This window comes from Chlamydotis macqueenii, chromosome 11, assembly GCF_036417535.1.
Source record: "Chlamydotis macqueenii isolate bChlMac1 chromosome 11, bChlMac1.mat, whole genome shotgun sequence".
NCBI lineage: Eukaryota > Metazoa > Chordata > Aves > Otidiformes > Otididae > Chlamydotis > Chlamydotis macqueenii.
Window position 1 is genome coordinate 20,105,631 of NC_141566.1, and position 23,413 is coordinate 20,129,043.

General features: G+C 40.1%; 1 protein-coding gene across 2 annotated transcripts in view; it reads right to left on the reverse strand.

The window, feature by feature from the left end:
• Window positions 1–23,413, reverse strand: part of DACH2 (dachshund family transcription factor 2) — a 269,269-nt gene that overhangs the window by 115,791 nt on the left and 130,065 nt on the right. For both annotated transcript variants that reach the window (XM_086756246.1, XM_086756247.1), the window contains exon 2: window positions 20,412–20,527. In XM_086756246.1, coding sequence (XP_086612372.1) covers window positions 20,412–20,527 — 116 coding nt within the window. The remainder of the gene's footprint in view (window positions 1–20,411; window positions 20,528–23,413) is intronic.

Sequence of the window (23,413 nt, forward strand, 5' to 3'; positions counted from 1 at the left end):
TAAAGAGAAAATAACAAAACTCCACCCACGCTGACCCACTCTGACGACCAAACACCACGCAGCCCTGTTTGTGACCTGTATCCTACAGCCTCCCCAGACCGTTTATCAGACAGAACTTCCTGAACAGAGCAACCCGGGTTTCTGGAAGGCACACCTGGGTGCTGGAACCAGGACAGCAATCCCATGCTGTTCTCTGTTGCAGTTGCACCTCCGCTCCGTTTAGCCATGTATGCGATTGTTGGGGTTTCAACATTTGATGTTTCATCTTTAACTGCGAACATTTAGCAGACTGCCTCGTATTATTAAGATACCGCTGACTTCTGTCGTCAGCGTGGCCACAGGACAAGGCTAATAATTACTAGCACCAGAAGCAGCTTGTGGTTTTATATTACATTGAGGTAAATTACACTGGAATTAGAGTGGATTACTTTTATCAAATGGGGAATAAGCTGTTAATTAACTCCCCGCTGTAGCAATCTTTTTCTGAGCTTGCAACTGTTATTAGCTCTAGATTAAACTGTTGAATTAATTTCCCACTTACTTACTATTTCAAGAGTTTTTAATTTACCTGGCAGCAGTTTTAATGGGAAATTGTATTAGTGAGCATAAATTGTTTTTGGGAAGGGTAAACAGTTTGTGATAATGTTTATTAAGTCGTTTTGTTTGAGCAAAAATATAATTGCAGTTTTAATTAGTGCATGGTTGTTGGAGTATTAGGTTTGAGATTACATTACGGCATTCTGAGACAACCATCGCCCAGGTAATCCCAGCATTTATAACCGACAGCAAAGAGAGAAGCTGCGTCAACACGGCTGCGGCTCGTGTGTGCACAGACATGTGCACGCGCTCGTGCTCCTGTGCCCGCACACACAAGCGTGTTTGGAAAAGTGACCGGACAGCACTCTTAGGAAAGAGCACGTCACTTCCCTCGGCAGTTCAGCAAAGGCAGACGGAGCGCTGCCCTGTGCGTGTGTGCACGACAGAAAGATGTCAATGAAGCAGCAGAATTCTGTGCGCGCCAAGCGGACACATTTCCGACTTGTTATATTTAAAACGTGAACAGTTCAGATCTTTTAACAGGGCAAAACTTGCTGTAAATACACTGCACTCCCTAGCCCTGCTACTGCTGTGCCAATGACAAGCCTAAGAGATGGCACTCCAGCCATCAGAAGACCATTTTTAAAAAGATAACAAGAACGCAGAGCAATTAATCCACTGAAGTAAACTGCTAGAGATCATTTACTTTGCTGCTTACCGGTTATATACATAACAGCTCATTTACTGTAGTCTGCTGTTTTCTGATGTTTGTAAAATCCTAGATGAGGTTCTTGAAAGATAATTGTAATATACTTTTGGGTAGCAATATATACAAACTATTTCCATTCTGCAGTCTATTGCCTAAGATGAAGAAAATGTCAGCGGTTTGGGGCGTCCTAACACACCCTACGTGGCAGCTCCAGAAGGCATGGTCACGTGCCGATCCTACCTGCCCTGTACCACGTCCTGGATAGCGAAGGGCATCACAAGCAGGACCGGGTACCCACCCTCAGGAAACACCCAACCTCACAGATCCCCCCCGAGTGAAACGAGGGCAGCAGGGCTGCTTTCACACACCCAAACTGCAGCGTAGAGACTGATTTCAAAAGAGCTTAACTCAACTTTACCCAGTTTAGGCACTAGAGATTCATATGCACGGGAAGTCAGTCTCTCCTGACACAGAGGACAGCGCTAACTTTTAAAAAAAAAAAAAAAAAAGTTATTTACTGTATTTACTGGATGGAGAACTATGATCTAGCAACAGATACAGGTGTTCACAACTATACTGCAGCAGTAAACACAGCAGTAAATCACGCAACGCTAATTAACATTTGTTCTTGGTTTTTGCTTCTCTCAATCAGCACTTTTTTCCTGTACTGTGTTCGAGGTGTGGTCAATGTTAGAAACCATTAAATGTTCTTGAAAAAGTCTACAATATGCTTTTTTTTTTAATTCAAGAGAAACATAAAAATGTTCAACTGAAGTTTATTCAATTAATTTTAGTTCTCAATTTATAAAGGTTTTACTATTCATGCAAAGGAAAATGAGAATTAAAATGCAATGTGCTGACATCCAGTGTAGTTTTACAGCCTTTTTAATACAAAAGTAATTTTAAAAATAATAGGCTTAAAATAGTGAAAAACCAAAAACTAATAGTTTTGCTAAATTACCTTTTTATTACATGGTTTCAATTAGCACTCCCTCATCCTCCCACCCAACACACAGATTGTTCTCTCTTTTCTCTGAAGGAAATTATGAGATGATAGAAGCACAGAAGATACTTCAACCAAATGCTGGAACTTCAATTGAAAACACAACTATACAGCATTCCCAGAACGATTTGTTCCAGCAAATACTATAAAAGTTAACAGTTCCTAAAGATGTGTATGACTTACGAAGCATGTTGCTTGCATATGGTAATAGAGATTACTCTACTAAACTCATCAGTTATTACATTTAACATGCACTATGCTAAAAATCACAAACAACGAAACGCTTTCAACCTGAATGTGGTTTTTCATTTCTTTGAAGTCATTAGAAGGCTGTTGTGGTTTTAGTTAAGGTATTATTCTGTAGCATGAGGAAAATGTTAGACTACAGGTGCAGAGAAGATTTAATCCACATGTTCCAAGGTTACATATAGGTACAAAGGACTAATCCTCAGTTCCCTTCAGTTTTCAGTCCCACAGATCAGAAGAAGTGGCCTAATTCTGAAATTGTATGGTTCCCTGCGTTGTCAACACCTCTTATTTCATCTGCAGAAGGTTTTGTGAGACAGACTCTGATTTTAATTTCATCATCATTTATACAACTAAAAGATGACAAAACAAGTAGAAGTATCCACACTGAGAGGAAGAAAAGAGGTCACTCCTGAAGACGTGACAGGCAAGCATAGTCCCACAAAAACCAGCCAGCCTTCTCTGTACTGCAGGAACGACAGCGTGTAGACCAACCGCAACCAGACCCGAGTTAGGCAGCTCAGGAATTGCAATGTGCAAGTCAACAGTATCACAGGGACAAGACTCAAACCCTGCTGAAGAATGCTGTAAATTTCAAGATGTTCTAATAGGACAGAATTGAACATGTGCTCGGGTACAGAAAGCATTCATTCTCTTCCTCGACCTAATGAGCATCGCTTTTAACGCTCGAGGTTCTGTAGTGAAAGGTCACATTCGGAAACTCCAAATGCCTCCTCAATATCTTTTAAAATTATTCTCCAATTAAGGCAAATATTTTACCCTAATAAAATCAGTCCCATTTCCAAAAACATTATATTATAAGCACACTGCTGTATAAAGCTATAGAGCTTCAGAATTCCACTGAAAACGCTGTTTGTCACTTCCTGTTCTATTTTCTCTCTTAAACGGAAAAGAACATGCTAAGGAGTGCTGTGAAAAAGCCAGCTTGTGACTACAATTCATGTCAAACTGGGAAGCCGTTTCCAAAAACAACTTACTAAGGGACCCAATCCATGTACCTATTAAACATCGGTTTTGTTCTGGTTTTGAAGAAAAAAGGGCAGCCTAATTAGAGCAAATACCTTAAAGCTTTCTTTGCAGAACTTTGTATTTATCTACCAACAATATGTATCATTTACAGTCTTCGTATCTTATTCTCTGTGATGCCATTCCTTAAAAAGGGTAATTGACAGATACAAAACCATCAGGCTACAGCAGATCTGTGGTAAGACGAGCTCTCTACTCGATACCAGATCCATTGACCTAAATCTGCTTGACACACCTAGAACACAAGCAGGCTCAATCACGTTGTCCAGAATACAAAACCAAAGCTGTTAGATGAAAAAGACTTTTTTTTTTTTTTTAAAGGAACCACATAGAGCAGAAATCTATCTAGAGATGCATGGAAATCTACGGAGTGCAATTTCAAGTGATATAAAGACACATACAAATCAATGGAAATCAATGTATATCTTCCTAATAAGTTAGATAGCAATTTTATAGTTGTGTTTCTTATGTCTAAAAGCAGCAAATTTTAGACAGTTGTATGAAACAACAGGTAAACACAGTTTACCACAACCAAATAGTCATTCATTCACATGAGATATAAATAGTAGTAAACACCCTGGATCTGAGGAGTCTTGAGCTTTGCAAGCTTTATGTGGGTTTCATCAGGAAAAAACAAGGTTCTTAAATCTGAAAAAAAAATAACACTATTAAAAGCACCGACACGCTACTGAAAATGAATTTTATCCTTTAACAATGCAAACTTCTACTTATTCATAAGTGGGGAGAAAAGTGACCATCAGCAATATAAAAATCTTACAAAAGGTTAACAAGCAACAAAGGTTCAAGTGATTTCAGTACGTTCACCTGTGCAAGTATATGAAGTGCTGTGTGTGCATAACGTGATCTCCACATGCGTTCAACTCTTACAACGGTCTCCAGGTGAAAGTTTCCAGCACAGGAGCATTATGCACAGAGGCACACATTCTCCGAGGAGAGATCGGGAAGGTGCAGCACTATCTCCTCTGAAAGACAGCTGGGGATCAGCCTAACTAAGACAGGCTCCCTGTGACAGGTCGTCACAGCGCGGAGCCAGTACGCCCAAACTCAGCACGGTACAAGCCCTGTTGCGTCTGAGTCAGGTACGCCGTAAAATTTCAATGATGCCTTTAAATTCTAATGGTTTCAAGCTGCCGTAAACTTCTGCAGCAATCAAAAATAATCTGTCATGGGACTAAGGGGTAAGAACATCATGTCACAGCCACTCTACTGTTAGATTTATTGGAGGGTAAAGCATGTCATTTATGCATCAACTCACAGGAGGAAAAAGGCAATCCCTAAGAAGTTAATCTAATAATAGACTGGAAAGCAATGATTACTGTTTCATGTGCAGTAGTATTTGCAGCAGTGGTTGGCCTAATTCAGCAGGCCCTGCCTGTCAGAGCTCTGGGATTAGCAAGTGCTTAGATGAAAACCTATCGGGAAACATCAAGAAATGGTTTAATGAGGAACAAAAGTCTTCATTGTTACATTTAATATTTGCTGAAACTTTTCCATTTGCACCACTACATTTTTAAAAGGCTTACTGGGAGTGACATCCCAAATAGAATACAAATGGTGAAGGACTGTAACTTTAATCTACAACAGCTCTCTACAATCTCTCCATTCTTATGCAGACAGAATGCTCGGAAATTGAGTGTGAGATTTTTTAAAGCCATGACTAATAATCATGGCCTCACTGTACTATACACATTTTCCATCAACTAAAGATTTCACATTTATTGACTAATCAACCTCCTCACTCCCCACATGGTATAATTCAACTGCTGGAATCATTTTAGAGGAGCGGAAGTAAGACGACAGACATCCGACATTCAGAACCCAAACAGACAGAAAACGGCGCAACAGGGACTGGGCGCCAGAAGATCCTCAGCTAGTCTATTTAACTGCAGAGGTAACCTGGAATTTGAAATTTTTTCAAGTAAGTCAGAAAGTAAAAGCATAATCACAAATATTTACACTAGGAATTCAGTTTTACTAAGACTTAAACAAATTTATGGAGGAGAATGTGATCTAGGTGCTGGATAAAAAATGATCTAGGACTAGCGCAGATCTCATGCCATTTCTTTTAAATGTGCAGAACCAGATAAACATGGACCACTTTATCAGCAGTAAACACTGACGTGGTTGGAAGTCTGGACTGGCAATATGCATACCAACCTACTCTATCTTACAAATTTAACTCATGAATCTTCAGAGCCACACTTAAACCAAGATTGACCAACACTGCATACGTCTTTCACTTCAGAACAAGTTTAATTTTTAATTTGGGATTTAAGGTAAAAACTAAGAGGAAGTTAATTATACTTTATTTTAACAACTTCTTGAAGGAATCTCACTACAAAAGCACAGGTCAAAGCCTACCACATTCAAATGACTCTAATCTTGAAAACAGATTTTAGACACACAAAAGCAACTTCTTTCATTTTATAAAATAAAATAGAAAACCTGCATAAAGTTGAAAAAAATTAGAATATCAAAGGTGTGGCTGAAATAATTTACTGTTATATGAGGACATTTAAAAAAGATACGTTCATACTCCTTTAGCTGGTATTTATGAAAAATCATTCACTACGATATTTAACTGTCCTTCCAATTGCAATTGAATGGCATCCCACAAAATCCATTGTAAGATTTCCATTCGTTACTTCACAGGAGATGTATAAAATTAGAATTTGATGATGCAGAAGATACAATTATAGTACCGGCAGTCATCTAGCAAAAATACACGTGTGACGTGAGTGATAACATTAGATGTCACAGTTCACCCATTCTTTTAAAAACCAGCATGATCTTCTTGAGCTGGAAACCAGAGAAAATCAGCTCACCTCCAAGACTAACTAGCTCTTCAATTAACATAGTGGCTCATCATCTCAGCCTTTACAAATATGTAGGCAGTAAATCCTAAGGCTAAGGGATATTTTACATCTAGTAAACCACTTCAATCTCTGTGTTACTTTCATTGTATCAGCACAGAAGTTCCAAAGAGATGTTACACAAATACACGTTCGGATCACTGCTGCTCCACAGATTAGAATTTGAAAAATAGAAAAATACCTGATGAATGGTTAAGAGAAGGAGGCAAAAAAGAAGACAAAGTAGCCAAGGAGATTCAAAGGTCGTCCTTTGATCACACCGTGTCTTTTATGATAACAACACAAACGATCCCCATCTCTGCCTACTCACAAGCCAAAACCACTCCCTGCATAGCCATCAGACAGCAAGGTTTGTTGTTGTCAGTACGGGACTTTCTCCGGAGAATAAAATCCAACACATAATAGGGACAGCCAAAAATGACTGGCCAACGCTGGCTTTCCGTACACTGGCACAGCATGCAACCAAGCGAAGCCACAGGATGAGGGTCTTGGGGTTTCTGTCACCAATGGCAGGGCCAAGAACCCCAACCGTACTGCAATCCAGCCACGCTAACACCCTCCTCCTATTTAGGGCCAAACGTGAGGCCAGCCTAACCTGCTGCTGTCCATTATTCATCAAATTCCTGATCTTGATCGCTGGCAGCCATCCTTTGGATCCCGAGATGTTTGGTGAACTTTCAGGGACAAAATTTATCTCTCTCATCCAAACTTTCCCTAATCCTCCTCCTTGTGCAGGTGGCACAGACCGCAAGCATGAGTACAGGGAACCTACCAGAAGTGATTCTATGATTTATTGCTTCTGATTTCTATCTATTTTGTATCACTCCTCCTCTTTATTGCCTGGAAATAAACACTAACTTGAAAGGAAAAGAAAAATGGTCACAGACCAGTTTCTAGGCTGGCTCTGCTTTTCAAATCAGAAGCACACGGTGGAGGATTTTGGTGTGGGCCATGATACTGAAACAGCTCAGCTAATTGAGGGCAACCTCAAGGTCAACACAAATTGTAGTGTAGACATAAAAGTCAAGGGCAAAAAAATAAAGAGGAAAGGCAGAGTAATATGATGCACTGAAAAATGGAGATCAAGAGACACACATCAGAAAGAGAAGGACATGTCTGTATCAACAGGCAAAAACCCTATTCTCAAGATATTTTCCTAGACATAACGTACAGGGAACACTTTCCATTGATGAAGACAAATTCTAAACAGGGTTAGGACTCATGCTCACCAAATATACAGGACTGATACGCTACTATGAAGAAATGCTATCTGTAATTCAAAATTTTAATGCAGTTCCAAAACAGGAAGGCAAAACAATTGATGGAACATTTCCTTGATGCTTAATAGGTTCGAAAAAAAGATTCTAGTGAAAAGTTTTCAAAATCTAACCCAGCTGCAGACACAAAACGGCCTTCTGAAGCCTTATACAGATTAATCTATTTCAGGGAAAAAAACTGAGATCAATACACCCATATGTCATAAAAGAATACACAGAACAATTTTCTACTGGGAAATACCAAAACCACTATCTAAATGGCAAAGCCCTCCAAATTGCCACTGAAAGATGGTAAGGCTTTCTGGGTCCGCTGAATTTGAATAATAGGGTGTTCTTAGCCCAAACAACCTATTGACTTCCAGATATAACAAAATAGAGAGACTCTTTCAAGTGCCTCCTAGATTTAGCATCTGTTGCTCTGACATTGTCAGCAATGCATCCATCTTAATCACGGCACGATCCTTTCAACTTTTCTTCTTGAGGCTCTGCTTACTTCCTTCCAGCCTTCAAGTCTCCTCATCCACCCAAGATGCACATCAGCACGGTGTGAATATAAGTTAAAACAGTATATCTGTTTTTTCCTGAAGATGCCCCTCTGTTTTAGCATATGATAAATATACATCGACATATTTTTGTACTTTATATATATAGGAAACTTATATTTAGACGCCTACGGGGGGCGACTTTGGTTACTTTTGTTTTTCTATTCTGAGGCACTCTGCTGCAGCGACTCCCCTGTAACTTCCCTTGCCCGCCACCACAGGCATTGTACTTTTTATTCTCATTACTGTTTTTTTTTGTTTTCTTCGCTTGAAATAAAAGACTCCATATGTTTTGCTCTGCTTTCACTGGAAAATGTTATTGCTGTGTACCAGAGGGCACAGTCAAATGCGGGATTGCCATTTGGACAGAATCATATACCCAAGCATAGCTAGGGTGTATCACCTGTACGAGTGCTTTAAGCAGATCTCAGCTTTGTTTCTGACAGAATTTAAGGCAATATTTGAATGCTGAAAACAATATTCAGTGCTTTCCAAGGGAATATTTGTTCCATCAAACTCTTTCAAATTAACTGGTACTTAATGGCCTACAACTCACTGCAGATCTGCTTCTAGTTCTTAAAAATGCAACCCATCTGAATTATATCTGCTTTTAAAAGAAAACTCAACCATCTGCATTTTTAGTTAATTTTAAATCATACTCAAATGCTTTTCCTCATTTGAGTTCTCATCTGAATAACTGAAGTATTACTTTAACTGCATAGGTCACAACAGAGCCGGGAGTGCCTCGAAAGGGGAGCAGTCCTTGATTTCATCACTAAAGCATGAGAAGGCTGCACATCAGAAACAGCTTTGGTACACGGAGTAATTCACATTCACTAAGTGGATTAGCTGAAATAAGCATAATAAATGAAAGAGAATAAAATAAAAAACAATTTCACACTAAGTGAAGGCTTGACTTATAGGAAGTGGCAGCTCTGATGGCCCAAGGCACAGAATTAGTTTTGCCACTCGATAATTTGACTGCTTCACTCGAGTGGCCAGAAGAGGACATTTTCTGCCTGATTTCAGTGTAATCAAGTCACCTGCTCTGCGATTGCCGGGGCCAAGTCAACCGCACGCTGCTGCACCCCGCCTGCGCGCCCCGAGCAGCAAGAACAGCGTGTTCTGCATATGTGTGCAGAAATAGGGAGCTGTTAACGACACGGAGATTTAGCTTATCTATACATTGGTGTATTTTCATTTGAAACCACACATGCAATATGAGAATCTTCTATTCCATTAACTCCTTTATATATGTAGAGTTTGGGGCTACTCATGGGATGTTCTCTCAGTTTTGTTACGCATACCAGCAAAGAGCTCATGCGTTACTTTTAGTTAGACAAAAAAAAGTGATAGATGCAAATACAGAAAAAAAAAAAAGCAATTCGAAGAGACTGGAAATATAAATGACATTTTCTGTCTTAATTAGAAATGACTACGAAATTCTTCATAAACAATTACAGCAAAATTTTGTTACATTTATGTAACACCTGTTAAATATAATTTTCCTCCTCTTATATATATCATATTAAATATGCAGATATTTGGGAGTGCATATGAACAACTTGCAAGATATTATTGCAGTTTTATTCCTGCTTTGCTGAACTGGGGTCAGACTGATAAATGCCATGTATGTGCCCATCTTTAAGCACACGACCAGTTTCACTGGTTATTATTTATAGCTAAACTTTCCAAGTAATGATTGTATATTGCATGGCAAAGAACCATAACTTTCTATTACTTTTGAGAAGAATATTTTCTTCCCTTTATGTAAATATTACATTGAGATTGCCCCAGTCAGGAGAGAAAATCAATTCAGAAATATAATTATTATTAAAGCACATCCAATCAATATGCAAATACCAAAACCAGTAATTAAGCATTTTATTTTTTACAATTGTGCAATGGTAAAAACAAAGATATAATGTGTATCTAAATGATTGAACATTTTATAACCAATTTTCTACTTGACATATGTTACTGCATGATTCATCCACATTTTCCAGAATCAAAGTCCACGATCTGGCAAACTACATCTGTTAATAAAATGAAAAGGTGACCTTGCTTAATTTAATAAGTCTGTGCAGAAATACTCTTTCAACATGTTAAAGAATTACAAAAAGGTTATCATAGCTCGCTTTCATGGCAGAGTACTCTACCTTTTCCAGCTCATTTCTCAGGCTTTAACTGTAATTCATTAGATTACATAAAAACAATGTAGATCATTATATTTAGTAAAGGCTTTCCTTTCCTAATAAAATGTCTGGCATTTACATTCAGGCACGTAGTATATAAAATGCTTCTCTTTCTGAGGTAAAGCTTTTCATATTCAAGTCAGAGGAGGTTGTTAGCTTTAGGGATTATTTTTCTTTGTGAAGAAAAATAATTCAATTTCTAGACTGCATCCTCCAGCCCTCTGCTCCCACATTCACCTTTAACACAGGTACGGCGCGGCAGCGGCAACGCCAGTTGCTATCAGCACGCCTCTGCAAACCGAAAAGGTCTCTCTCATGGTGTATGATACTGTACTCATTAAGTCACAGTCAACCAATTAATGTTGACTGTGATAAAATAGCTCATCCAATACAAACACATTTCCAGTGAAATCTTAATATGGTCCCAGTCACTTAATGAGAACGATCAGACAATGAAATCTATTTTAGTTATGCTAGCTTCAAAATAAAAATGTGAGCCTCTTCAAAATGCTCTGTAAGAGATGTTTCCTTTTCATCATGAATCCTAATTTGTTGCCAGCACTTGGCATCATGTTTTATTACTTGGGAAGGGCTGAAAGAAGACAACATTCTTCTTGTGCAGGAGGAAACACCAACGGCAGCCGCTGTACTTTCTACGTAGCAGAGGTCTGCTCCTCAGGACATCAGCTGTAGAAGCAGCTTCTCCAGAATGGATGGCGAGGTAGCCTCCAGTGCTAATTCAATTTTCTGCACATGCATAAAAAATGCACCAACATCATCTCTCACGGATTAGCAGGACAGTTTCTCACTACTTTACACAGACAGATTCAAACGGCCCCCCCGATCACACACAGCCTTCTCTGCCTGGCCCGAACATATTCACCCTCCTGCCTTCAGCATATCAAGCTCTCCCCTCTGCAACACCAGCACAAAGGCCAATTCAGAAATCAGCAGCAGCAAATGAAAAATTTCTACTATTTGTTATCACTGCCTCAACTCCAGGAGAAATACTTCCAGGAGAAGGGAGAAGTAGAACCAGTGCTTTGCAAATCATCACCCTCAGACAAGCAGGATTTCCATCTGTCACCTTGGACTCCAACCGCAAGCCACTCTTTTCACTCTGAGCTGCTCGGCGTGGCCAAAATGGAACAAATAACTACCATTTTTCAGATGACTTCCCAATCAGCATCCACTTTGTGAAACTTTTTTCCAACTTTTTTTTCAAAAAACGTGTTTCACCTTTTCACAAACTGTAGCCTACGCAAGACAGCAAAAGGCTGAAGACCACCAGGACAATCAAAAGGGAGAACGAGTTTGGCACCAGCACTTACTGAACTCACAATTTTGCTAAGGAATCCTTAGAGAACGTGTTCTCCAAAACACCACAGTAAGTAGCAACACACTCACGTTTAGGCAAACAAGTAATCCAATCCAAATCAATGGGATTATTTGTTTGCCTAATTTTAAAAACATACTTAAGTGTTTCACTTGTTGATCCAAGAACAGCAGCTGCTCAATTACATTCAAAGTACTTAATACCTGACCAGAATCATAACTATGGAAATATTCAGGTTTAAGCATACTACACGCTTCCTTTTTAATCAAGTGAGATCTATTCCCTACTTTTTCTAAACAATTTGCAGCAGTGTTGTTACACCAAGAATTTTGCCACAATACAGCCTTACACAGCTTTCTAGGAAACCACACTACTCAAATCTGATCTAGATCCGAATGCTGCATTTTAAGAGAATATTATTTATGTATGTCTAGTAGATTTTAGAACTGCAAATAGGTGATGGATCAATATCTTCCTGCAATGAGAGATGTACTATCCAGCCAGTTACAACTGTACCTATTGAAACAGTTACCTACAGTTACCTCTCAAAGTCATAGGAATAAAATTTAAGTGTGTGCAGATAACTTGAGCTTAACAGGTCCTCTGAAATACTGCTGGATAAATGTAAAGCAGAGCAAGGGTATCAGTGCGGATATCAGTTGTGTGCCATTAACAGTCCAACTTCTTCTTTTAAAATGCAGAATCATGAATAGGCCTTATGTCACACCCAAGGTAACATCAGAATCTGAAGATACTTGATTTGCCTACCAGAAAATTATCACCCTACAGTGCATTTGATGAGCCCTGTAACCTGCTAAATCAATACCTCGTTTTCCATTAGCATGAATGTAGAAATTCTTCAACGACAATATAACTACAGCGAGTCCAAAAACCAGCTTCCTTTATTCAAACCCAAGACAGTACAATAGGCAGTCAGTCTGGGATTCTTACACCAACACTCTTAAGGCATTTAACTTCACTTGCTGCGATACCAGTTCAAGGTGCCAAATGGAAAACACCCCAGACTGTAACTATTTGTTCAACTTAATCATGTTATTGTAAAGAGAAATAAAACCTAACAAAAACGATCCCGCTACAATAGTGTTGTTATTGCCAAAACAGTCCTCCAGAAAACAGAGCGCGCTGAAGAGAAATCTTTCATACCTCCCGATGCTATTTTTGACTTTAGGACATTTCTTAATGATGACTTAAAAGAGTTTCGAAGCCAGTTAAAGAAGGGACAAAGAGAAGCAGATGGGTACTATGATCATTATAGACGCCAACGCCATCAGATCCCAGGCTAAGAGAAAAGCTGGTAGGAAAGAATGTCACAGATAATAAAAACAGACTGACGAAAGCTTACTGATTTTGTTAGCTCTCTGATACTTGGGCCAACTTTTTCAAATGGTTCCCTTCCATCTGCAAATCAAGATAAACTCAGCACAGACCTGCCCTGAGAGTCAGAACAATAAAACCTGAATTCTCTCAGTGTGACCACTTTGCTTAAACTTCGTAATCTACAAAGATGTAAAAGCTCAACAGGATCAATTTTTTTTTAAATAAAAATTGTGCACATGGTTAAAAATGAAAGTATATTACTGAGTTTCACACTTCTCAGGCAATAATTAGTAGTTGAGGCTTTGTGTAAATTAAATTTACAACAAGGTTAACTATTCAGTAAATTCTCAACAGCCTTAACTATTCCTTTCTCAAAAAATGTAATGTCCCTTCCAGATAAAGCAGACACTAAAAATAGATCCCTAAAGAAAGATAACATTAAAAAGAAAAAGAAAGTAACCGAGTGACTCATAGTCACCAAGTGTAGTTTCTAGATGATCAGAACTCTTACTGAACGGCTGTATTTTAAAGAGTAATGATATGATCCCACATTCCTCATTCCCTCAGATTCATGCTCCCTTCAGCACAGAAATTCGCTGGCATGAGATGGGGTGGTACTCAATCATGAGGCATACATGGTCTTTAATTTTAAAATCCAGTTAAAGAGATGTTCTAACATCATTTTTTATCTAAGAACATTTCATGATAAAATAAAAGAGTGAGCATGTTAACTTATTTGTCAGCTTTACGGCGCAGTGGATAACTTTCCTATGTTAGTCATTTCCCAAAACTACACGCATTCATTATGACAGTAAAAATGAAGAGTTGCTAAAGAGACGTATGCATTTTTATTATTGTTTGAAAAAATAGATCTTTCTGCAGTCCTTTGAGCTTCTGAGTGTGTGATTTGTATAAAATATTTCTCATTTTGGGGACAGAGCAGATGGAGTGCAGGGCACTGTGGGATATGCCATTTATCACAATGACAGTGCGTAGGTAGCACGGATCCTCTCACCACAGGGGGAAGCTAGAGCTGCAAATGTGGAGCGGCATTAAAAGCCCGACGAGTGGAGTTTGGCAACACTCGTACTACTCATTAACTTAATCATATTAATTTATTAGCCATATATATCAAAGTAATTCACTACTGAATTGTCACCAAGAACAATTTATAAACTGTTAACGTTCCCCACAGGCAGAGGAGTGTTGTGGCATCCTTAATCAGTATGTTTGCCTTTGATTAAAAATAATAATTTCTACCAAGCCAGGTAATGCCAACAACGACAAAGTCATGCATATGTTTCTCATTGTAAACGGAACTTTAAAAAGACATCTATGACAACTGAAAAAAAAAGGATAATCGTAAACAGTGAAATGAGCCACGGAAATCAGATGTAAACAAACAAAAATATTCAGCTAAGTGTGCTGAGAAAGGAAAGGGTTCCCTTAACGCTACAATCGTCTGCCCCCTGCTCCCGGAGGCTCCAGGACTCCCGCCAGCAGCTGCCAGCCACAGCGGCCCTACATCAAACACCCCAAGAGGTGAAACCGGTCAACAGACGTTCACGTGAAGTGACCCTGAGTGAATGCTTATTCTTCAAATAACCGCTCTCTCTTGGAAGCAGGCTTTACAACACAGAGAGGCAAACCTTCAGAGCCTTGTTTTGGCAATCTGAGCGACACTACACGTGCAGCAGATTCGCTGCCTGCAGTCCCACCATGCGGCTCCGTAAGGGAAGGTCCTTGCTGCTCCTGCGGCTCTGCTCTTCTGACCCTGAGCACATCCCCTCAGCCAGGGGAGACTGGGGGGCACTGCAGCAGCACCAGTCTCACAGGGAAACAAAGAGGAGCATCCACGGGGTCAACAGGACCAGGGAGTTCCCGCAGGCAGCTCTGTGCATCAGCGGGGCTGTGCCAGCTGACCGTGTGCCCACCCTGACAAACAGCAACTGGATACCAAAGATCTCGAAATCCTCCTGTCTCGTTCATTCCTCTAACACGGATATACCAAATCAAAGTGTCTAAAAACTGCAGCAAATGCTGTTTTATCCCCTTTTCTGTTGAAAGATAAAGTGGCTGCTGCTGTCACTGCTGAACCGAAGTTACACATGAAGTTATCATACTCCTGTGAGCCGCTCTATTTGTTTGAGTCCCACATGATGTGGCTCAGTATAGCTATTAAAATATTAATTTCACTAAAATATTAATTACATGAAACTATTCCGTTCACAACAGCTTCTCTTAACTATTAATAAGACAAAACTAAACTGTAAAAGGATGCGTATCTGTACAAACAGGTCAATATTTTAATTATTACATTCTTAAAAACTCTAGACAAACAGCTAAGGAGACAGTATATTTTAACTGTCTGTACAGGGAATAAACCAGGATCACTTCAAGGGAGGTGAACCTAATCTAGCTCATAATGAAAAGAGCAGTTTAGCTTACACATTTGAAAACGCAGGTGGTTTGCTTCTGTCACCTGGGAAGATCAATGTAAGAAAATAGCAGAGACCTGATGATAGATGCTGGCAGCGGGTGTAATCAGGAGGTACGAACACCAGAGAGAGCTTCGGACATCCCGCCCGCTCGTGGCAGCGCCAGCCACGGCCTCCGCACACAGTACATACCAACAAGCGTTCCCTGGTAGGGAAACAAGCAGTTGGGGCTGAACCTCTGTCTAACCTCTGAAATTCCAAATCCTCCCACCTCCCACCCAGCAAAGGCCGCCAAAGTCAAATAACCATTTGAAAATTCCTCGTTTTCCTTCTCTAACACACAATTGCCCATCAGTCAGGTTTCCTCCCATCTCCCGCACGGAGCACTCGGCAGCCCTCAGCCCCAAATCCTCACGGCAATCTATCCTCTGACCTGCAGTGCACACGCCCTGCCAGCGCACACTGTGTTAGGCCTACCAGGCTGCCCGCAGCTTCAACAGCAAGTCTCAGAAATATAAAATGGCAATAAAAGTGTCTTAAAGTGGCTTGCATCCATCTTCCTGGCACCCAGTCTCACCAGACCAGCTTCAGCAGCAGCCCTCCCAGCACACATACAGTCCGAGAGATGCCCATCCTACAGCTTGAAAAAAACTGCCCCATAAAGCAGGTTTCTGCCCTGCACCACAATCTAACAGAGTTCTAGCGGTAGGATGATTTTCTTGATGAGCCATCCTCTCCAAAACTTTGAAAACAAGATGGAGCAGCTCCCCAAAAGGTTTTATTGAAATAAAAGTAGCCATTCTACAAACTGAATAGAGAAAAATTGCAATGAAGACTTCACCTAGTGGTTTTCCAACCTATTTTGAGGACGACCTAAATGAACATTAGAGGGATTGAAGTTGGCATAGATAACTATTCAAAAGATCCAACTACTCTTTCAGCTTCATTCCATATCAGCAGTTCTCTGAACTACTGGCTTACATCATGTAACTGATTCCTGCTTCTCGCCGCACAGCAAACTGCTGCTTCAGACCCTGAAACTTCCTTGAGAATCTCTTTCATAAGTAAGTCCCAACTGTCTTGTTAAGATACACTGATGACAAAGACTTGTACATTAATAGGAGATAAAGCCTTTTTTTATTACTGTCACTTCATCACACCACACTGTTTGAAGAGCCGAGCCTTTGATGACCATCCCTCTGTGACATATAGCGTTTCTCCTTTGCCCTCACAGCAGGCAAGGGCGCCACGCTCATTTCCACATTTCCTACATGAATACAAGAGGAAAAACACTTTCTCCTAAGTTAACATAAAATGGACAGTGCTTAAATACCAGCTCTGGAGGGATGCAGTCTGGGCACGGCAATTGTGCTGTTTACACGAGCCCATCCCGGTGGCGTGCGTCCCAGACACACCACCTCATCCTTCCAGTCACAGCGGTTTAACCACCCTGCTGCTCTGGTCCCACTGTAACGCCCATGTTCCCATTCCCCAAAGGTGGAAGGTACCTACAAATATTTAAACGGGTCAAGGCTTCACTTACAGCTCCTTCACAAGTTCCTTAGGTAAAAGAGTAGCTGTAGTGCACTTTGCCAAGACGTAAAAAAAAATTACACTCTGCACTGGGAAATGCAGTATGCCTAATTTAACTACCTGTTTATTATGTGAAAATGACCATGTAAATGAAGCTGACACAAACCAAATGGGTGATGAAAATAACAGCACATTTCAAGGAGTGGAAACACAGATGGCTCAGGCAAGTCTGCAGGAAGTTACTAATCATCACTCTGCAATACCCTCTACAGACAGATCTGTGAGATCTGCAGCCAGAACAGCAGCTTCTGGAGATCTATCCATCTACCAAGAGCAAGCCTGGACACAAACTCCTTCGCTTCCACTTGACAGAAGACTGAAGAGGAGGCAAAACTTGAAAATACAATGGATGGATGAATCATGCTGCTGTTACTAAAATGAGTTTATCTGAAGGAGAAAACAACCCAGATGCTAAGTCAGGCACATTAGAAAATGAGGTAGTCACAAAAGAAAAGTGAGTGTGATGATTTTTTTTTTTTTTTAAACAAACAGTGTAGGTAGATGAACAATAACTGCACATCTACACTGTAGGAAGAATGGTCAAGTCAAGGAGCGGACAAGATAACATTCAAGAGAAATGCTCTGGACAATTACACCGCAGCCAGAGGAAGCAGGCAACCGAAGAAGTCACCAATATGTGAAGAGTCTTCTTGCCTCCGTATCAACACCCACTCTACTGGAAAGGATGGATCCAGCCCTACCATGCTGCAAACTCTCCCCAGTTTCTGCCCCAGCCCTGGTCCCGCTCCCTTCCCACAGCCGCGTGCGAGCAGAGCGCTCCAAGCAGAAAGCCTCCGCCAAGGCGGCAGGTCACTGAGCAGGAGACAGCCAGGGCAGGAAACAGTTTCCGTTTTACATGCAAATTATGTGGGCCAAAGCTGTCAGAACCAGAGAAAATCATATGCAAGTGAGATCATAAATACCCAGAATAAAGCTTGGCAGACAGACAACAGGTTAATCTCCTTGCAACTTCTACTCCAGTCTATTATCACCACTCAGAGGTCTGGAAGAAAAACCTCTGCTGTGTGATCAGTCTTAAAATACATTTTGTTCTTAGTTCAACCAAAAGGGAAGAATCCAATCACAAAAGTGTTGAAGGAAACTAGAGCAAAGCAGTCAATAATTAAGTGTAAATAGGTATAAATAAAGCTAATGGAGGCTTCATATCCCAGGTGCTCCACCAAGTTTACAACAGCTCAAATCCCCACTGAGTTTACAAGTGGTTCTCTTGGCACCTTTCCTTACTCAGCAATTCCTCCAAATTTTACACTGTTCTTTCTTTACAAACAAGATAAAACAACTCAAAAACTTCAGGAGCTCTGGTTTCTGAATGACAGATCCATAGATGCTGCCAGCGTGGAGCTGCCCCGCCACAGGCTAGCGAGAGGGCTGCTTCAACCGCGGGGATCTGTCTCATCCCTGGTCCTCAATGGCGCTGTGACGCTCTGGAAACACACATTTTCTCCCGCCTACAAGCTGCTCCCAAAACTCCCTTTCAGCTGCTTGAGTCTGTGACTCCTGGCGCTTGGTCACGCAGGGGTTTTCATAGGCGGCTCCCAAGGTCACCAAGGTGGCCACCCTGGGCCTCGGTGGAAAGCCAGCCCCCTGGGGACAAACTTCTCACGCAGCCCTCCGTGTGTTAAACAAAGTGGGATGTGTCCCAGTCACCACTTCAGACTCCAAACAACTTACAACGGTCTAGAAATTCAACTTAAAAATTTTTTACTCAAACACTGCAATACTAAAAATATCTCAGAGACAGAGAACATGTCTATGATATAATTTTACTGTGCATACTCAGCACACTGCATCCCAAAATGTTTCCCAATTTAAAGCAATATGCTAGTGTGCATAATTTAATGCCCTGTTTGCAAACACACACACACGGTGGAAAAGTAATATGGAATATTTTGGATTTCTGACAGGACCAATGCAAGGTAGCTCTTGTGCTTTCCTGTCTATTGGTAATCACATAAACAGCACCAAATCCACGAAATTCCTCAGCTGAGAGCTCACACAGCTACTAAAAACGTCCCTCAGTTATAAACTGCTCACAGGAGTGAAACCACAGCTCTTGCTCCCTGCCACATACGAACTGTACACGAGGCTGCCCCAGCCCCTCTGCGGAGCCTGGCTCTAGCAAAACGCTTTGATGCTTTATTAACGACTTCAGTGAAGGATCCTGTGACTGCTGCATGAGAGCGTTCACTCCCACCTCCACAGCGATGCAGGTTATTGGCTCACTGTGGTCTCCTTGTGACACTTGGAGCTGTAGGAGAAATTAAAGACCTCAGCTTTGTTGCTCCCCTGAACACCGAGACCCGCTGAGGCACTCAGCACTCAGTCACTATACTGCTATCAATCATTGTTTTTAATTCTGCTTCTCCTGCAAGATGTTCTACGACTTGATATTCTGCTAACCACTTCACTAAGTTTGGTTATTATGGAGACACAGTATATTTAGGCTGGACTTTGACAGTAATCCTCAAACTGCTACGCCTGTTGAATATTTAAGCAATTACTTTTATGAATACAGTCTGTTCATACAGCTTTATTAGCAAAATAAACTTACCTTTAGCACGTATCAATTAATAAAAAATTAAAGCACTCATCAGGATAGCACAAGATTTAATTTAAACTCTATTAATAAATTAATGAGGTGAAATAAGATACTATGCATTAAATTATGTTTAGGGCTTGTTTATAAATGTCACCTATTTGCATGCCAGTTTTTTCATATTACAATACTGAACGCAGATTACTAAAGTGCAATCCACTGTAGCAATGCGGACTTACCTGCTTTACAAGTGTTTCTTCTGTAATTCGTACGAGCATTTCTCTATCTTCCCAGCATACATTAATGATGTTACAATACAACAGACATTAGCCACGCTGTTCATGTCCCACGAGAACTAAAATACACATGCATTTGAAAGGAAGAAATGCATGCTACAGGGCTCTCTGAGACAATAGTTCATTTTCTCAAGTTTTTTTTTCTTTTACTAAAATAACACATTTAATGGAATTTCCTGTAAGGAAATTACAATTAATAAAGAACTAAATTACAAATCCATTAGATTTTAGTCACTGCAGCAACAAAAGAGAGTTTTCATGAACACTCAAAAAATCCAATAATGTAACCTCTGGTAAAGCTTGAGAAAGCCCTGAAGGACAAGGCAGTTAGATCAATATTAGTTTATTTTAACTGCTGTGCAGTATGAAGAGATGAGGCTGATCATCTGATGGATTTTATTACCTGTTGGAGAGATAAGTCCTGGTGATAACAGGCCTGGGACTCCATGGGGCAGAAGACGTGCATTTTCTTGTATCGCAACTCCTAGGGAACGCTTGGGGGGTCTTCCCGGTCGTGAGCTGATGAAATAAGAGGATAAATAAAAATAATTTTTATTTTTGAAATGTTTGCTTACTACACACGATATTGATTTGTATAAAATATATGAACCATCAATGATGCACACAATATATTAGAAATTCTTGCCTAGGACAAAAACTCACATGCAAACTCTCGGAAATGCAACTAGATGCATTGCTCAGCTCACAAGCCGTGGTTTCCAGGGGCTGTGGATTAGCAGCGCGGTGGACTGCAGGGACGCCATACTGGGTGCACTGGAATTTATTAGCTCAGACCCCATGCTGGGTGAACACCGCCACGCTGACGGCAGCTGCCGCTACGAACCAGCTCAGGGCTCACCAGGCTGCTTTGCAGAGGGCACATCTACTACTTGAACCTCTACTATCCACACAGCAGTCAAGCTTTTCCATTATCCAGAGCTGGAAACCTTGAATGCAACATAATCTTAGACCTTGCCTTCTGAATCATGGCAGGTAACTGCCTGCTCTTGAAGATGCAGCAATAATTTAACACTGAGCTTTTCCAAAACTGACTACTGATCTTTATGGATTGACTGGTGTTCATAATTATTATAGATAGGTTAAACGAAGAATGTTAGCTCAATCCGCCAAAAATCTCACCGTCCCTTGACCAGCTTACGATTCACAATTGCAGTTTTTAATCCAAAATGTTAAAGGCCTGTTTACAGACCTGTTACATTTAACTACTCTTTTCAGCTACCACATTGATCCCTTACGTCAGTGTGCACACGTGAAATCACCCTACACAGCTGCCATCACAATACAGAGATTTACAGACCAAAAAACCACTTCAAATCAACTCTTCCCCAAGCCAGCTAATAAAAACGTAACCTCCTTACGTCTGGGAAAGTACTGCTGCTTCTCTTTGCTCAAAAGAAATTTTATTTTGTTGAATAATAGAGTATTTGACAAAATACAGCGAAACATTGTATAAAATAACTAAGCTGCAACAATGAATGAGGTTTGAATAGAAAGCATTTCCAAAGTGACTTCTATTTCACACAGAAATTTAAGTTAAACTTCACTCTATCAACTTACAGCGGCAAAGCCCTCCATCAATGTAAGACAAACTCTGTGTTTAAATGAAGACAGCTTCCAGCAACACTACACAGAGGTACCATCAACCTGTTCATTTTTCACAGTGTGCTCATGCTACTTTGTTTTATTGTACATCAAAGTAACACAAAATCATTTTTTCTGGTTTATTATTTTGTCTCTATAAAACTATTCCCTTCTTTTTAGCTTCGGGTTTGTCCATTTTCTATTTCGCTTTATTCAGTACTTCTTCCATTTTTCTTTTTTAGGCTTTAAGTTGTTTATGATGCTATGATGGCTAGGTAGTCAAGCCGACTCCAAGAGCCCAGGCTCGCTAGGCTGTGATAAGGTAAAGCTAAACCGGGGGTAGCGTTTCACAGGAAGTTAGACGCACACATGCGTTCTCTATTAAAATCACCTGCTGAAATCATCCACTGATTTACAGAAATCTGCATGTTTAAGTGCTTAGTTGGCACTTACCGTCTCTGAAAAAAAACCTACAAAACAGCTAAAATTAGCAGCTTTCTCCAACAGCAGAGCTCAATCAACAAAACTACGAAATATTCTCTTCTCAAGCTCAAATACTAAAAAATCTTTTGCATAAAACTCTATGTTGATAACAATCTAAGAAAAACACTTTTTAAATTAAACCAAGAGTTTTAAAAGATTTTATGAAGAGACATTTTCTTTACGATTTGGGTCTTGAGAGGAGCGGAGGGGAGACAATGGAGTCTCAGAGAGTAGTTTATTTGATGACTCTGTTGACACTTGTAGCTCCCAGTTTTACCAGATCAGATCTCTAGGTGCTTCCCAGCACAGACTACAACAAGCAGAACTGAAGCTCTCCAGTCTGTGCTTATGCACTGACAGAATGCCCAAGATTTTTTAAAAGTTTTAGGAGATAATGAATACATATATTTTAGAAGTGTAGAAAAATCTCTTCCTCGCTGATAACAAAGGAAGCATAAGCAGGATCAGCTTCAAACAATTTTGAATGTGTTTCTTTGAGATTCTAAAATCTCTGCATAAATTTTATATTTGTCATCAACAGGTCTTTGTGAATGGAAAATGACTCCATTTCAATGAGATGTTCCTTAGTTCAAAGGATCCTTAGTTCCTCCAGATCTTTTAAACACTTTTTAAAGTACGAGTTATGGTCACAAGTGAAGAGCATGGAGAGTAGAACAGAAGTACAATACCGTTTCTCATTATTACGTTTAGTAATCTCATTCTTTTTATTAAATGGACTGGCCAACTCAAAGTCTACACTGATTAAAATTCTATTAGTATCTCTCAAAGACAAAACCAAAAAGCCCTTGGCTCATTGATGACCTGAAAGTGAAGACAACTGGGGATTTGGGGTTTTCACCTGTACTTACACTGTGGTTACACAGTCACTCTCGTTGTCCCCTCCACCTCAACCCCCCAGAAGCCACTACCTCAACGAGAGGAATGACCTGATCTGAACGTTCTTCATTTTCATATTTCGTTTGGAGTTAAGTTTGTCAGACTGAATTACATTTTAAGTAGTATATTGGACAGTGAAAATTTATATAGTACAATGCTGAGAAACCATTCACTAATGTCTGTTTTTCTGTTATTTTCCACTCCTGCTGAGAGCTAATTTTATTATTTCTCCCCTCAAAGTTTTACGTATTCCCGAGACATCCCACGGATTTTTAATTGGAATCAAAACAAAGAATAAGGCTATTTTTGTAATTTTGTTGAAATTACGGATCAACTCCATCTTTTATAACTCTATTTTATGCTCATTATAGACAACTATATTTCATAAAATCCAGAAATTCATCAACACTCTGTAAAATGTAA